Source organism: Nomascus leucogenys, chromosome 11 (assembly GCF_006542625.1).
Source record: "Nomascus leucogenys isolate Asia chromosome 11, Asia_NLE_v1, whole genome shotgun sequence".
NCBI classification, from domain to species: domain Eukaryota; kingdom Metazoa; phylum Chordata; class Mammalia; order Primates; family Hylobatidae; genus Nomascus; species Nomascus leucogenys.
Genome location: NC_044391.1, coordinates 54304697 through 54322375, shown reverse-complemented (window position 1 = coordinate 54322375; position 17679 = coordinate 54304697). Strand labels below are relative to the sequence as shown.

Genomic DNA, 17679 nt, shown 5'->3' with positions numbered 1-17679 from the left:
TCAACTAATTTTGAGTTTGGTTTGCTCTTGCTTTTCTAGTTCTTTAAGATACATTGTTAGATTATTTATTTGAAGTTTTCCTTTTTTTTTTCTTGATGTAGGCACCCATAGCGATAAATTTCCCTCTTAGTTCTGCTTTTGTTGTATCACATAGGTTTTGGTATGTTGGGTTTCCATTATCATTTGTTTTTAGAAATTTTTCAATTTTCTTTTTTTTTTTTCTTTTTTTTTTTCTTTTATTATACTTTAGGATTTAGGGTACATGTGCACAATGTGCAGGTTTTTTTTTTTATTATACTTTAGGTTTTAGGGTACATGTGCACAATGTGCAGGTTTGTTACATATGTATCCATGTGCCATGTTGATTTCCTGCACCCATTAACTCGTCATTTAGCATTAGGTATATCTCCTAATGCTGTCCCTCCCCCCTCCCCCCACCCCACAACAGTCCCTGGAATGTGATGTTCCCCTTCCTGTGTCCATGAGTTCTCATTGTTCAATTCCCACCTGTGAGTGAGAACATGCGGTGTTTGGTTTTTTGTCCTTGAGATAGTTTACTGAGAATGATGTTTTCCAGTTTCATCCATGTCCCTACAAAGGACACGAACTCATCATTTTTTATGGCTGCATAGTATTCCATGGTGTATATGTGCCACATTTTCTTAATCCAGTCTATCGTTGTTGGACATTTGGGTTGGTTCCAACTCTTTGCTATTGTGAATAGTGCCGCAATAAACATACGTGTGCATGTGTCTTTATGGCAGCATGATTTATAGTCCTTTGGGTATATACCCAGTAATGGGATGGCTGGGTCAAATGGTATTTCTAGTTCTAGATCCCTGAGGGATCGCCACACTGACTTCCACAATGGTTGAACTAGTTTACAGTCCCACCAACAGTGTAAAAGTGTTCCTATTTCTCCACATCCTCTCCAGCACCTGTTGTTTCCTGACTTTTTAATGATGGCCATTCTAACTGGTGTGAGATGGTATCTCACTGTGGTTTTGATTTGCATTTCTCTGATGGCCAGTGATGATGAGCATTTCTTCATGTGTTTTTTGGCTGCATAAATGTCTTCTTTTGAGAAGTGTCTGTTCATGTCCTTTGCCCACCTTTTGATGGGGTTGTTTGTTTTTTTCTTGTAAATTTGTTTGAGTTCATTGTAGATTCTGGATATTAGCCCTTTGTCAGATGAGTAGGTTGCAAAAATTTTCTCCCATTCTGTCGGTTGCCTGTTCACTCTGATGGTAGTTTCTTTTGCTGTGCAGAAGCTCTTTAGTTTAATTAGATCCCATTTGTCAATTTTGGCTTTTGTTGCCATTGCTTTTGGTGTTTTAGACATGAAGTCCTTGCCCACGCCTATGTCCTGAATGGTATTGCCTAGGTTTTCTTGTAGGATTTTAATGGTTTTAGGTCTAACATTTAAGTCTTTAATCCATTTTGAATTTCAATTTTCTTAATTTCTTCATTGACCCACTGGTCTCTCAGGAGCATATTTTAAAATTTCTATGTATTTGTGTAGTTTCCAAAATTATTATTCTTATTTCCAGTTTCATTCTGTTGTGGTCAGAGAAGATGTTTGATATTATTTCATTTTTTTCAATGTTTTAAGACTTGCTTTGTGATCTAATATGGGGTCTATCTTTGAGAACGATCCATGTGCTGAGGAAAAGAATGTGTATTCTGCAGCCATTGGAAGAGATGTTCTGTAAATATCTATTGGATCCATTTGGTCTACAGTGCAGATTAATTCTGATGTTTCCCTGTTGATTCTTCTGTCTGGAAGATCTGTCCAATGCTGAAAGTGGAGTGTTGGAGTCTCCAACTATTATTGTATTGGGTACCTATCTCTCCCTTTAGCTCGAATAATATTCCCTTTATCTATCTGGGTGCTTCTGTGTTGGGTGCATATATTACATATTTAAAATTATTCTTTTATCCTCTTGCTGAATTGACCCTTTTACTATTACATAGTGACCTTCTTTGAAATCTATTTTATCTGAGATAAAACTCCTGCTCTTTTTGGTTTCCATTGGCAAGAAATATCTTTTTCCATCCCTTTATTTTCAGTCTATGTTTGTCTTCATAGGTGAAGTGTTTCTTCTGTAGGCAACAGATCAATGGGTCTTGGTTTTTCATCCATTCAGCCAGTCTATGCCTTTTGATTGGTCAGCTTAGGATACTTACATTCAATGTTATTATTGATGGGTAAGGACTTACTCCTACCATTTTGTTATTTGTTTTCTGGTTGTTTTATGAACTTCTTTTCCTTCTTTCTTTCCTTCTTGTCTTTTTCTAGTGAAGATGTTCTTCTCTGGAGATATGATTTAGTTTCTTGCTTTTTATTTTTTGTGCATCCATCGTATGTTTTTTGGCTTGAGGTTACCATGAGGCTTGCAAATACTATCTTATAACCCATTATTTTAACCTGATAACAACTTAACACTATTTGTATAAACAAACAAGCTTAAATTAATAAAAACTCTACACCTTAACTTTGTTCCCCAACTTTTTAACTTTTTATTATTTCTGTTTATAGCTTATTGTACTATGTCTTGAAGCGTTGTTTTAGTTACTTTTTTTGATTAGTTCATCATTTAGTCTTTCTACTTAGCATAAGAGTAGTTTACACACCACAGTTACAATGTTATAATATTCTGTGTTTTTCTGTGTACTTGCTACTATCAGTGAGTACTATGTATTGCTCATTAATGTCCTTTTCTTTCTTACTAAAGTACTCCCTTTAGCATTTCTTGTACAACGGTCTGGTAGTGATGAAACCCCTCAGCTTTTGTTTGTCCAGGAATGTCTTTCTTTCTCCTTTACGCTTGAAGGATATTTTCAACACATATACTATTATACTATTATAGGCTAAAAGATTTTTTCTTTAGCACTTTAAATATATTATGCCACTCTCTCCTGGCCTGTAAGGTTTCCACTGAAAATCTGGTGCCAGATGTATTGGAGCTCCATTGTATGTTATTCATTTCTTTCCTCTTGCTGCTTTTAGGGTCCTTTCTCTACCCTGGCCTTTGGGAGTTTGATTACTATCTTCTTTGGGTTAAATCTGCTTGGTGTTCTATTACCTCCTGTACTTGCATATTGATATCTTTCTCTAGGTTTGGGAAGTCCTCTGTTATTATCCCTTTGAATAAACTTTCTACCCCATATTCTCTTTCTCTACCTCCTCATTAAGGCCAATAACTCTTAGAATTGCCCTTTTAAGTCTATTTTCTAGATCCTGAAGGCATGCTTCATTGCTTTTTATTATTTTTTCTTTTATGTCCTCTATGTGTTTTCAACTGGCCTGTCTTCAGGTTCACTGATTCTTTCTTCTGTTTTATCAGTTCTGCTGTTAAGGGACTCTGATGCATTCTTGAGTGTGCCAATTGCATTTTTCAGCTCCAGAATTTCTGCATGATTCTTTTTAATTATTTCAATCTCTTTGTTAAAATTTTCTGATAGGATTCTAAATTTCTTCTCTATATTACCTTGAATTTCCTTGAGTTTCCTCAACACAGCTATTTTAAATTTTCTGTTTGAAAGGTCCCATATCTGTTTCTCCAGGATTGGTCCCTGGTCCCTTATTTAGTTCATTTGGAGTGGTCATGTTTTCCTGCATGTTGTTGATGCTAGTAGATCTTCTTTGGTATCTGGGCATTGAAGAGTTATGTATTTATTGTAGTTTTCACTGTCTGGGCTTATTTGTAGCCATCCTTCTTGTAAGACTTACCAAATACTTGGAAAAACTTCAGTGTTGTGATCTAATCTGTATCTGCTCTAGGTGGCACCCCACACCCAGTAATGCTATGGTTCTTGCAGAACCTCGTAGAGGTACCACCCTGACGTTTGCGACAAGATCTGAGAGAATTCTCTGGATTATCAGGCAGAGACTCTTGTTCTCTTCCCTTACTTTCTCCCATACATACAGAGTAACTCTGTGTGTGTTTGTCCTGAGATAGCTAAAGCTGGGGGTGGAGTGACACAAGCAGCCCTGTGTCACCACCACTATGACTGCATTGGGTCAGACTTGAAGCCACCACAGTGCTGGGTCTTACTCAAGGCCTGTTGTAACCAGTCCCTGGCTACTGCCTATGTTTGCTCAAGGCCCAAGGGCTCTACAATCAGCAGATAACAAAGCTAGTTAGGCCTGTGTCCTTCTGTCAGAGCAGTGATGTCCCCCAGTCCCCGTGTGGTTCCAGAAGTGCTGTGCAGGAATCAAGGACTAGAGTCAAAAACCTTAGAAATGTACCTGGTGTTCTATTGGATTGCAGTTGAGCTGGCACTCACTCCACACAACAAATCCTTGCCACTCTTCTCTTCCTTGTCCAAAGACAGAGGAGCCTAACCTCATAGTCACCACCACCCCAGGCCACATGGAGTACTGCTAGACTCCCATCAATATTCCCTTAAAGCCCAAGATCTCTTAAGTTAGCTTGTGGTGAATGCTGCCTGGCCTGGGACGCACCATTCATGTCAATGGGCTCCCCATTGGCCCAGGGCGGGTCCAGAAAGTGCCATCCAAGAGTCAAGTCCTGGAAGCACAAACCACAATAGTCTTCTTGGTGCTCCACTCCACTGTGGCCATGCTGGCACCTAAGGTGCAAGACAAAGTCTCCTTTACTTTTCCTTCCACTTTTCTCAAACAGAGGGTGTCTCTCCATAGCCAACACAGCTGGGAATGTCCCAAGTCTCACCTGAAGCCAGCAAGTCTCAGAGGCTCACCCAAGGTCCTTGATGTAGTACCTGGCTATCAATGCTGGTTATTTGGGGCCCAAGGTCTCTTCAGATAGAAGGTGATGAATGCTGCCAGCACTGGGTCCTTTCTTTGAAAGCACTGGGTTGCCTTCTGGCCCAGGGTCTGTCTAGAAATGTCATATGGGAGCTAGGGATTGAAACGGAGGCCTCCTGACTCTGATCATTGCTCTATCTTGCTGTGGCTGAGCTGGTATCCAAGATGCGTGATGAAATCCTCCCCACTCTTCTTCTCTCTCCTCTCCTCAAGTGGAAGAAAGGGGTCTCCTTTGGAACCTCAAGCTGTGCAGCCTAGGGTTAGGGGAGGGGTGATACAAATGTTCCCCTTTGCTGCCCCAGCTTGTGTCTCAATATGTCACGTGTCCCCCAATCCAGTGCCTCTGGGCCTAGTTCTGCACTACCCCTAGCCTATGAGGGGCAGTCCTTATGGCCTAGACTGCCTTTCAAGTTTACTTGGAGACACAGAGCATTGTAGCCCTTGGTGGCGAGGTTTGCGGGCACTCAAGTTAGGTTTGCTGTGATCAGAGACTCCCCTGTGGCACTAGGCCTTGCCTATGAGTTGCAGTTCTTATGGCCTAGACTGCTATTTAAGTTTATTTGGAGACATGGAGCATTGTAGCCCTTGGTATCGAGGTTTGTGGGCACTCAAGTCAGGACTGCTGGGATCGGTGATTCCCCTGTGGCTAGGGCTGGTTTAAATGCTCCCTCCATGGATGGGCATCAGCTGAGTTTGGTCTGGTTTTTCTTCCTGCTCTAACAGGATAGCACTGAGTTCAGTGCCTCACAATTGCTGTGTTCTCCCTCCCGCAGCACCCAGAGATGCTCTCAGCACCGTGCCTCCACTGCCAGGGTTTAGAGCGCAGTAGTGTCTGTGATTCACGACTGTTTTTTTCTAACTCTTTAGTGCCTCTTTCAGCAATATGAGGTTAAAACCAGGTTAAAAAGTTATCATCACCTGATTGTTGGTTCTTATGAAGGTGTTTTTTGATGCAGAGACAGTTGTTAACTTGGTGTCCTGGTGTGGGGTGGGGAAGAGAGAATGATCCGTGAAGCCTTCTGCTCTGCCATTTATCTCCACCCACTCCGCTTTGCCGTTTATCTCCACCCGCTCCTCACTGTGTGTGTTTCGTTTGTTTGTTTGTTTTATTTTGTTTTGTTTTTTGAGATGAAGTCTCACTCTATCACCCAGGTTGGAGTGCAGCGGCACAATCTCAGCTCACTGCAACCTTCGTCTCCCAGGCTCAAGCGATCCACTTACCTCAGCCTCCCAAGTAGCTGTAACATAGGCATACACCAACACACCCAGCTAATATTTTGTATTTTTAATAGAGACCAGGTTTCACCATATTGCCCAGACTGGTCCCTAACTCCTGAGCTCAGGTAATCCACCCACCTCAGCCTACCAAAGTGCTAGGATTACAGGCATGAGTCACCATGCCAGGCCTCGTTGTGTGTTTTAAATTCAGTGGCCCTGCAACATCTGACCTCAATCTCTGTTTCTACAATAAACATTGATTTGTTAAACAACATGGGGCTTCCTAAAGACTCCATATCCTAGACTTTTATCCTGAAGAAAGAAAAATGAGAATCCCGGGGAGTTACCTCCCAACTACAATTTGTGTTGAGTCCAGGATTCTACACCCCTTTCCCCTAATGCTTTCTGTGTTGAGTCCACACTTGCGACATCATCAGAAAACTGAAGACATTGAGGATGAGGACCAGGTCATTCAAGGGAATTTCTGTCCAGCACACAGCAGGGGCTCAACAAAGGGAGGAAAAATATGAAAGATGAGTCCGGCAGTGACTCACTCCCTGTCACTGGAGGAGTGGCAGTGTTGGGATATGGTGCGGGACCTGAGGGATGACACAGGGAAGGTGCAATGACTTTAAAGTGAGGGTCAGTCACTAAGGGCCACAGAGAGGGCACAGGTGAGGGGAGGAGGCTTCAGTTGCCCCAGGGAAGGGATCTGAGGCCTGCCTGTCAATATGGCTGATGAGGTTGCCTTGCTGTCTTGTCCTTGGGTCTATTTCTGTGACTCCAGGCTACTCGAGAACCCCCTGGAAAGAAAACAATTGCCTCTCACCTTGGTGGCAACAAGGGCTACGAGGGGGCAGGGACAGTCCATCTTCTCTCTTCAGATCCATTCTCAGGCCATGCCTCTCATCCCCTGATATTCAGGAAGGTACCTGCCTCTTCCTGCCACTGCTCCCCAAGGCCACCAAAATCTAGGGAAAGGGCATCTTCAGGAGTGAAAATGTAAAAACTCTGACAGCCGCTTGTGTAAGTCATTCCATTACTCCCTCCGAGCAGCTTGGGAGTTCCCATCCCCGTTTCTCTTTTTCCCCTTTCTTTGCCTCTAAGATCAGACTTCCCCGTTGGGATCTTGTTCTCCATCTAGCAGAGAATTCAATATTAGGAGGGGATCTATTCCTGTTCACTCTTTTCTGCCTTTGACTTCTAGTCCTAGAGAGGCTGACAGTGACCTGACTTCCTGGATGGAGTGACTCTGGGTGCTGAGCAAAGGTGGGAACCCAGACTCAGAGAGGGATTGCAATCTCATGTGTCTGGAATCCAAGTGGAGCTTCACAAGAACATTCAAATCACTGCACATGAGTGAAACTATCAACTTTTTCAACATCAAAAGAGTCAAAGGAAGTCCATGCTTTCAAGACAAATCAAAAACTGATTTATTTGTCCTCTGCACAGATCCTTACTTAGGACACCACCTCCCAGCCACGGCTTCTGCGATGACTCCTGAGGCCTATGGGGCTCCATAATGGTTCTGGTCCCAACACCACATGTACAGGGATCTTCAGAGGAGGGGTGCCCTCACATCCTTGAGGCCATTTCCACCCTGTGGGAGAGTGTAGACTGGCCCAGAATTAACACACAGCCTGATAAGGAAGCAGGAGGTAATGGCATGGGCTGAGGCTCCTTCCACCTGCTCACACCCACCCAAGTTGTTAGCCCAAGGATGGCCCAAGAGGCTTGGAACCTTGAGTGGCCACCCACAGTGACAGTGCACCCAGGAACACTATTTGGTCCCTGTTTCTCAGCTGTGTAACTTGAAACTTTCTTACCAACATCTCCAGAGAGCAGAATTATCTCCCAGGAGAATCATGGCCAGGAGGTAATGAAGGAGGTGGGATTGGTGCCCTACTGACCTGACAGCTCCCTCCCTCCACTTTATATCTCTCCCAATGATACATCACCCCTCATAGCACGCCCCGAATCCATGCAACCATGCATCCAAGCCTTGGCTTCATAGAGCCTTGGCCGGCCTTGGAGAGCTCCAGTATATAATGGCATCCACCAGGAAGGTGGGCATGTAGCTCATGGGGAGGTAAAGAAGCTTGGCATCCCAGCCAGCTGAGTAGCGAGTGCGCGGGTGGCAGGCAATCAGCGCATGCTCCATGCAGTTGGTCACCAAGGACAGATCCTGTGTGCACTTCAGCTCCATTTGTTCAGCTGATTTCTTATCTGTTAAGAATCAGAAATAATCCATATATATTTCCACCCCTAACCGCTCCTGCTTTGGATTCAACTTAGAGTGGAAAGGGTCTAAGAACTCATGCCACCCCACAACCCCCAGTCAAGCAATGCCTCAAATCTCTTTTATCCAAATTCCCTGAGTTGGAGCCCATCCATGTGAAAGTAGCAAGTGTCCCACATTAAGTCATGTCTGTCTCTCTTTGGGAATATCTGGACTGCATAAATGATGGTCTCCACCCACAGTAGAAGTCTCAGCACATAAAAACAAGCTGTCTCTAATGCCAGCTTGTGATCCGCCACCAATGTCTTCCCTTTCTGGCTTCACTTTGTTCCTCAATAATGATGGGTTCAGATAGAGACTGGTCCCAAGATCTGAGAAGCCTGGACACTTGCTTTTCATGACCAGTTGGACACACAGCACCCATCGTGGAAATGGGGCTAAAGGTCTCCACTTTGTGGGGAAGGGAGAGCCTGGGGATCAAACTCTAATGCCCTTCAGACACCAATGGTAGACCAGGGATTCCACACAAGGGTTTGCTTCTCTCCCCACTGTCCACAGCTTACTCACAGTCTGCAACAAACTTCTCGCCATAGACCTCCTTGACCTCTGGACTGGACCGGTCCCAAATCTCCAGGAAGCTCTTTAAGAATCTCTCCTTACTGGTCACAGCAGTCTTGAAATAGCCAGGTTCAATCATAGCCACCTTCACCCCGAAGTAGGAGAGTTCCCTCCTGCAAGACAGAGAAGCAGAGGGGAAAAACTTCGGGGGTCTTGGAAAGTAAAACACAAACAATAACAGTAAAACTATGATATCACAACATATGAGGACAATGGGTGAGATAGAAAGCTGGGAATATTTAATTTCCAGCAATCAAGGGGTCATAATCATCATGGTGACGTTCCCTGTGTATGGAGTTCCCATATTTTACACACTTGAGCTTACCAGCCCTAAATCCTACCAATTCCAAAGCAAGGCAGCACCTTAGTGCTGTCTCCTCCTATGTCCCTCACATCCAGTGGATCACCACAATTCCCACATTTTGCCTCCTCTCCAGTCCTCAGTCCCCTCCCTCGTTTTCCTGCCCCAGGAATCTCCCTGGCCTCTGAGCTGGGTGATGGCAGCTGTCCTCTAAGAAGCATCTGTCTTCAATCTGGCTCCCCATACTTACAACCACTGGGCTTCCTGCAGTCAGTGGGAGTCTAGAAGCTGATTGGACCAAGGAGCTCCCCTGAGCAAATCCCTTTTTTGGGGGGTTCCACTGCCAACAGCATGCGCCACAACTCCTGTCCAGGGCCCACAGGCCCTCAAGGAGGAGCACACCTGTGACCACCTGCCCAGCATCCCCCACCAGGCTTGGCCTTGATCTTCACCAGAAGAGAACTCTGCAGTACATGCAGGTGGCTAATGCTCACCCGGGGCCTGGGCTGGTGGCATTCCTTCATCTAGGAGCCTTTCCCAGCCTTCCTTACCAGGCTGCCAGATGGAGTTCTCAATCTCCAGCTTGAGTTTTCAATCCCCAGCTCAGATGGAATCTCCAGGACTCTCCCCAACTCAGGTGGGTACCATGGCCAGCAAGGTTGACGTGGTCACCAACATTATAAGCATTGGCAGTTGATTCTAGATCTCTTGTCCCTCTCCCAGGTATCAAGTTTTAGGTCACAGACAAAACCTTGTTGTTGATTAAGAACGGATTTTTGGCCACTTGGACAAGGGCCTAACGTGTCTGTTGTGTGGACTCAGATGCTCTGCGCATCATCAGAGGGGCTCTGGACATGAATTCTGCTGGGAAAGACCATGTCCTGCATGCTGTCTTTGGGCCCCAGAGAGCCACGAAGGAATGGCCTCAGGGCTTGAAGCATTTCTCTCCCTAGAGAGGAAGAGCCCCAAAGCCAGGCACCCATCTCCTGGTGTGGAAATATCTTTCCCTGTTTCTGACTCGGTGAGTGCTCTTGTGTCTGCATGAGCTTGTGTGTGTCCGTGGCCCTAAGGCATGCCCCAGGTTTGCAAGTATTTCAGATTCCAGGGAGGAGGGGTTGGGGTCCTTCTACTACAGCAAGAGAAAGGTGTGAGCAAGCCACATGCCCAGTGTCAGCTGCTGGGAGAGCCTCCCTGGCCAGGGGACCAACACACACTGTTGTAGCTGATCTTTCTCTGCTCCTTCTCTAGGGTGCAAAGCATTCTTCCATCCAGCGCTGACTGCCTGGTCTGCCTTTGTGGCTCCAATACCAAGGTGCAATGGGAAGAAGTGTTTAGGGTCCTTCCCTGGGATTAGTCATTGATACACAGTGTTCCCCTGTCCTGGGCTTGGTAACCTCAGTACTGTGTTCCTCTTGGCAGGATCTGAAGCCAAAGATCCAGGTCCAATTCTGCTTCTGGCAGTTTCTGACCAAGAGATCCATCCAGGGAAGGGGTATCGTTCAAGAAAATCTCTGACCTGGGGCCCCTCCTGTCGCCCTCAGGAAGGTGCTTCCCAGTGAACAGCCAGCCCAATCCAGAAAGAGGAAGATGAGGGTGTCACACATGAAGACAGAGAGGGATCTCATGAAAGGGCCTTAAAGGCTGGGATTCAAGGAACTCCCTGGAAAAGACTTCCCCACAAGGACAGGAGCAGGAAGACTAGGGTGGGCCCCGTCCCAGACCCATACCTGAGGGAGTCAGAGAAGGCTTCCACGCCATACTTGGAGATGCAGTAGCCTCCACCAAAAAGTGGCACCCGGCCCATGACACTGGAGACGTTGACCACACGGCCCCTGGCCTTCCTCACTAAGGGCAGCAGGCTCAGAGTCACATCAATCACCCCCAACAAGTTCACGTCCAGTATGGTCACAAAGTCCTGCTTGGTGAGCAACTCATTGGGGGCCGTGGGCAAGGAAATGCCAGCATTATTCACCAGGCCCCAGAGTCCTGGGACAGTGGGAAGATGAGAGAGCATCACTGTGTTGTGCCTGTGCAGGTGGACAGAGTTAGGGTGCAAATCACATCCCAATAAAGTGAAGGCAGGATGACAGGTGCGGGACGGGGAGGAGGGTATAACAAACACCACAGTATCTGCAGGGGTGGGGGCTGGGCATTCAGCAGCTGGTGGGCCACAAAACCCAGGTCTTTCTCCATTTACTCTTCATGGACCAGCCTACTGCCTGAAAGACAATAAGCTATTACCCCTATTTAAAGATGGCATGAAATCATGTTAAAGAACTATTGTCCATGCATTAGTCTGGAAACATGAAGATCAATGTTTGGTTAGTTAAACATGAATGTTGCAGACATTACAGACATTCGGCTGCATTTTCAGGTATGCTAACACCTTATATAGTGATTGCCCAGCAACTATCTGTTCATGGAGTAAGAGACAAGAAAGAGGGAGAGTGAGGGAGAGAGGGAAGAGAGAAAGAGACAGACCTGAAATCCTAGGCTTGGGGGAACCTGGAGAACATCCTGTGTTTGACCTCAGGGCACTGGTCTTGAAACATCCTGCATCAGTAACATTTTTATAGAAAGCACGGGGGAATTCCAATGCACAGGCTTTGGGAAGAAAGCAAGGTTGCATCACCCCACTCAGTACACAGACTCCACCCTCTGCCCCAGAAAATGTCACCCTCTCCTCCTACTGCATCAGAAGCCTACTCTTCATCCTTCCCTTTAGTCCCAAGTTCACCCAGCTCTGGGAAAACCTCTCTGGAAGATGCAAATACACAATCCCCAGGACTTCAAGTCAATAGAGTTTTCAACCCACAGAGCTAGGGGGCAGGAGCACAGGGTCCCTTGAGTCCAGGCAGGGGGTGGCAGTTGTTGATCTGGAAGGGTTGGCCCAGGCATATGAATCCGTCCCCTGCTCAATAACAGGCCCTGCCCTGATGCAAATGCAGATTCCTCTACCCAGACATCTCATTTTTAAGAATCCAATCAATACTCACACTTATAGAGATGTTGGCAAATAAAAGTCCACCAAGATGACATTTATGATGATAAAAAGCAGGAAAGAATTTCATATCCAACCACTCAGTATGGATTACATAGGTAAGGCTATTGGAAGGATACAGTATTCTAAATAATTAAATATAATTTTATAAAAACGGTCATTATGGTGGAAAAATGTTCATCTTCTCCAGAGAATTTAAGGTGACTGAAACTAAGAACAAAATATAAAATCCTCATTATGTATAATTGTAAAAAGGACTTATGTGTGGATGACAATTTCAGGGAAACTTTTGTTTTCATCTTTATTCTTTTCAGTGTTTTCCACAAAGATCATATTCTGCATTTATTGTTACCTAAAATAAATCCATGTTTCTTTCTTCCTCTATAATAAGACAGATGAATTAGTGTAGTGAAAAGAAGAAAGAAAGAAAAAGTAACCCCTTACTAGTTCTGCCTTCCTTAAGCAGTCCTTATGTTGATACTCTCCTCTGAAGATGGAGATGATCGTAGCTCTCAGTGGACGCTGATGGGCCCTAGCAAGAACAAGGTAAAGTGCTGGGAACATGAGCCCGGCTCCAGCACAGGCACAGCCTCCGTGCATACTTGCAGCCCTGTGCTCCCTTCTCAACCATGCTCCAGCAAGTCTCCAGATCTCTCACCCAGGCTCTTAGCATCAAACAATCTATGACTTCTGCTTAGACAGGAGGGAGAGGATAGAGAGGAATTCTGGAGAGAAAATCTCATCAGGGCAAACTCTCCCCAGGACTAGACACGTCCAATGTCGGGAGAGGTTAAGGATTGAAAAGATACGGGGCTCAGGCCAGCCTGATAAGTGAGAAATATTAGAAAGTTACTGTTACTTCAACCTGGAAAGACACTGTAGAAATCTTCCCAGGGAGCAGACAGGAGGTGGTCCCTTCACACAGAGGGAAGACAGAGACAGACTTGAGAAACCTGGGTGGTTACCTTTGTCTCCCACGCACTCCTTCACCCACTGGGCGGCTGCAGCAACGCTCTCTGTTTTGGTGACATCCAGGGTCACCGTCTCCAGCCTGTCTGAAGTCTGGCCCCTCAGCTGCTCGGCTCCTTTCTCTGTCAGACACGCAGCCAGCACCCGCAAGCCTCGTGCGTCCAGCTGTCTGGCCAGCAGTTTCCCGAAGCCAGAGTCACAGCCCGTGATGAACACATACTTATCTCTCAGGTGGGTCAGCACCTGCCTCTCCCGGTACCAGTGCAGAAGGTAGTACAGGCCCACGAAAACTGCCAGGTAGAGCCACATGGCTTTGCAGAGGACAGACACAGACAGGCTGTGGGGGAAACCAGAGTCTGATCTCTGTTCAAACAGGAGGATTTAAGAACACAGAGGGCTGTGGTAGGCAGGGAAGCCCTCAGGCATTTTGGCAGGGAATCCTCACTTTCCTCCCCGATGACTGCCTTTCTGCAACATATTTATTCTGGCCCCACCTCTCTGCTCTTTGAACTGTTTTTGCAGTACTCATGCACACCTTTGCACACCTCAAGTTCTGCCCAGTAGGAAGATACTATCACTCAGCAATGTGTCCCTAGTCTCCTGATTTCTCTCTGCCTTGCTCTGCCCACTACATGCATGCTGTGTCCATGAAGGAGCACACACATATATTCACACAGGAACACACACAGAGCCCACACAGGCTCACACACAGCTGCCCACACACACTCTCCATGGCAAACACACCCCTCTGCTCTAAGTACAGGGGTCAAAACTGTCTCTACAAAGCTCCTATACCAACACCCCTGGTCCATGACCTTCTGAACATAGAAAGGCCTTATTGGGTAGCTACACATGGTTTCCAGGCACATTAGGTGGAAATCCCTCTCTGAGCCTGAGTTTCCTCATCCTGCTCCGCACCCCAGAATCGATCACTCCTCAGAAAACTAGGGCACGGTCAGGCTCTCTAGGATGAGAAGGAGAAGGCAAAGAGTGAGCAGGAGCAGGTTTCCTCCTGCTATAATAGTTTTTTGGGGCAGAAGGATTGCAGGATCCCACAGGGGGAATCCAACCTCAGCAGTAAAGAAAGCAGGGAGAGGATGGGCAAATTGGAACAGCTCCGGTCTGCAGCTCCCAGTGTGACTGATGCAGAAAATGGGTGATTTCTGCATTTCTAGCTGAGGTACCTAGTTCATCTCATTGGGACTGGTTGGACAGTGCATGCAGCCCACAGAGGGTGAGCTGAAGCAGGGCAGGGCATTGCCTCACCCAGGAAGTGTAAGAGGTCAGGGGATTTCCCTTTCCTAGACAAGGGAAGCCGTGACAGACTGTACCTGGAAAAACAAGACACTCCTGCTCAAATACTGTACTTTTCCAATGGTCTTGGCAAATGGCACACCAGGAGATTATATCCCGTGCCTGGTTTGGCAGGTCCCATTCCCACGGAGCCTTGCTCACTGCTAGTGCAGTAGTCTGAGATCAACCTGCAAAGCAGCAGCCTGGCAGGAGGAGGGTCATTCACCATTGCTGAGGCTTGAGTAGGAAAGCAAAGCAGCTGGGCAGCTCAAACTGGGCAGAGCCCACCGCAGCAAGGCAAGGCTTGCTGCCTCTATAGACTCCACCTCTGGGGGCAGTACATAGCTGAACAAAAGGCAGCAGGAACCTCTGCAGACTTAAACATCCCTGTCTGACAGCACTGAAGAGAGCAGTGGTTCTCCCAGCATGGTGTTTGAGCTCTTAGGACAGACGGACTGCCTTTTCAAATGGGTCCCTGAATCCTGTGTAGACTAACTGGGAGACACCTCCCAGTAGGGGCCGACTGACATCTCATACAGGTGGGTGCCCCTCTGGGACAAAGCTTCCGGAGGAAGGATCAGGCAACAATATTTGCTGTTCTGCAGCCTCTGCTGGTGACACACAGGCAAAAAGGATCTGGAGTGGACCTCCAGCAAACTCCAACAGACCTGCAGCTGAGGAAACTGTTTGAAGGAAAACTAACAAACAGAAAGGAATAGCTCAAAATCAACAAAAAGGACATCCACACCAAAACCCCATCTGTAGGTCACCAACATCAAAGACCAAAGGTAGATAAAACCACAAAGATGGGGAGACACCAGAGCAGAAAAGCTGAAAATTAAAAAAAACAGACTGCCTCTTCTCTTCCAAAGGATTGCAGCTCCTCGCCAGGAACAGAAAAAAGCTGGATGAAGAATGACTTTGGCAGAAGTAGGCTTCAGAAGGTCAGTAGTAACAAAATTCTCCGAGCTAAAGGAGGATGTTGGAACCCATCACAAGGAAGCTAACAATCTTGAAAAAAGATTAGATGAATGGCTAACTAGAATAAATAGTGTAGATAAGTCCTTAAATGACCTGATGGAGCTGAAAACCATGGCATGAGAACTACAGGATGCATGCACAAGCTTCAATAGCCGATTTGATCAAGTGGAAGAAAGAATATCAGTGACTGGAGATCAAATTAATGAAATGAAGTGAGAAGAGAAGTTTGGAGAAAAAAGAGAAAAAGAAATGAACAAAGCCTCCAAGAAATATGGAACTATGTGAAAAAACCAAACCTACGTTTGACTGGTGTACCTGAAAGTGACAGGGAGAATGAAACCAAGTTGGAAAATACTCTTCAGGTTATTATCCAGGAGAACTTCCCCAATCTAGCAAGGCAGGCCAACATTCAAATTCGGGAAATACAGAGAACACCACAAAGATACTCTTCAAGAAGAGGAACCCTAAGACACATAATTGTCATATTTGCCAAGGTTGAAATGAAGGAAAAAATGTTAAGGGCAGCCAGAGAGAAAGGTAGAGTTATCCACAAAGGGAAGCCCATCAGACTAATAACGGATCTCTCGGCAGAAACTCTACAAGTCAGAAGAGAGTGGGGGCCAATATTCAACATTCTTAAAGAAAAGAATTTTCAACTCAGAATTTCATATCCAGCCAAGCTAAGCTTCATAAGTGAAGGAGAAATAAAATTCTTTACAGACAAGCAAATGCTGAGAGATTCTGTGACCACCAGGCCTGCCTTACAAGAGCTCCTGAAGGAAGCACTAAACACAGAAAGAAATAACCAGTACCAGCCACTGCAAAAACATGCCAAATTGTAAAGACCATCGATGCTAGGAAGAAACTGCATCAACTAATGAGCAAAATAACCAGCTAACATCATAATGACAGGATCAAATTCACACATAACAATATTAACCTTAAATGTAAATGGGCTAAATGCCCCAATTAAAAGACACAGACTGCCAAATTAGATAAAGAGTCAAGACCCATCAATGTGCTCTATTCAGGAGACGCATCTCACATGCAGAGACACACATAGGCTCAAAATAAAGGGATGGAGGAAGATCCACCAAGCAAATAGAAAGCAAAAAAAGAAAAAAAAAGCAGGGATTGCAATCCTACTTTCTGATAACACAGATTTTAAACCATCAAAGATCAAAAGAGACAAAGAAGGCCATTACATAATAGTAAAGGGATCAATTCAAAAAGAAGAGCTAACTATCCTAAATATATATGCACTCAATACAGGAGCACCCAGATTCATAAAGCAAGTCCTTAGAAACCTACAAAGAGACTTAGACTCCTCAATAATAATGGGAGATTTTAACAACCCACTGTCAATATTAGACAGATCAATGAGACAGAAGGTTAAAAAGGATATCCAGGACTTGAACTCAGCTCTGCACCAAGCTGACCTAATAGACATCTACAGAACTCTCCACCCCAAATCAGCAGAATATACATTATTCTCAGCACCACATCACACTTATTCCAAAATTGATCACATAGTTGGAAGTAAAGCACTCCTCAGCAAATGTAAAAGAACAGAAATCACAACAAACTGTCTCTCAGACCACACTGCAATCAAATTAGAACTCAGGACTAAGAAACTCACTCAAAACCACTCAACGACATGGAAACTGAACAACCTGCTTCTGAATCACTACTGGGTAAATAACGAAATGAAGGCAGAAATAAAGATGTTCTTCGAAACCAATAAGAACAAACACAACATACCAGAATCTCCGGGACACATTTACAGCAGTGTGTAGAAGGAAATTTATAGCACTAAATGCCCACAAGAGAAAGCAGGAAAGATCTAAAATTGACACCCTAACATCACAATGAAAAGAACTAGAGAAGCAAGAACAAACAAGTTCAAAAGCTAACAGAAGGCAAGAAATAACTAAGAGCAGAACTGAAGGAGATAGAGACACAAAAAAACCCTACAAAAAATCAATGAATCCAGGAGCTGGGTTTTTGAAAAGGTTAAAAAAAATTGATAGACCACTAGCAAGACTAATAAAGAAGAAAAGAGAGAAGAATCAAACAGACTCAATAAAAAATGATAAAGGGGATTTCACCACTGATCCCACAGAAATACAAACTACCATCAGAGAATACCATAAATACCTCTACGCAAATAAACTAGAAAATCTAGAAGAAATGGATAAATTCCTCGACACATACACCCTCCCAAGACTAAACCAGAAAGAAATGGAATCTCTGAATAGACCAATACA

At 45.2% G+C, this 17679-nt stretch overlaps 1 protein-coding gene across 1 annotated transcript; it reads right to left on the bottom strand.

The window, feature by feature from the left end:
* Window positions 1-7419: 7419 nt before the first annotated feature.
* RDH16 (retinol dehydrogenase 16) lies at window positions 7420-15337 on the bottom strand. Its single transcript, XM_003252788.3, has 4 exons — window positions 13135-15337; window positions 10896-11154; window positions 8817-8980; window positions 7420-8236 (listed from the first exon to the last, which is right to left on the bottom strand). The coding sequence occupies exons 1-4, from the start codon at window positions 13445-13447 to the stop codon at window positions 8019-8021; spliced, it is 954 nt and encodes a 317-aa protein (XP_003252836.1). The 5' UTR covers window positions 13448-15337; the 3' UTR covers window positions 7420-8018.
* Between the last annotated feature and the right edge of the window lie 2342 nt (window positions 15338-17679).

What these genes read in the sequence shown, in the direction of transcription:
- RDH16 (XM_003252788.3), bottom strand. Translation starts at nt 13,447, where the DNA reads ATGTGGCTCTACCTGGCAGTTTTCGTGGGCCTGTACTACCTTCTGCAC. An exon ending in GGAGTGCGTGGGAGACAAAG is followed by an intron (nt 11,155 to 13,134) that starts GTAACCACCCAG and finishes CCACTGTCCCAG; the next exon opens with GACTCTGGGGCCTGGTGAAT. An exon ending in CGAGAAGTTTGTTGCAGACT is followed by an intron (nt 8,237 to 8,816) that starts GTGAGTAAGCTG and finishes GATTCTTAACAG; the next exon opens with ATAAGAAATCAGCTGAACAA.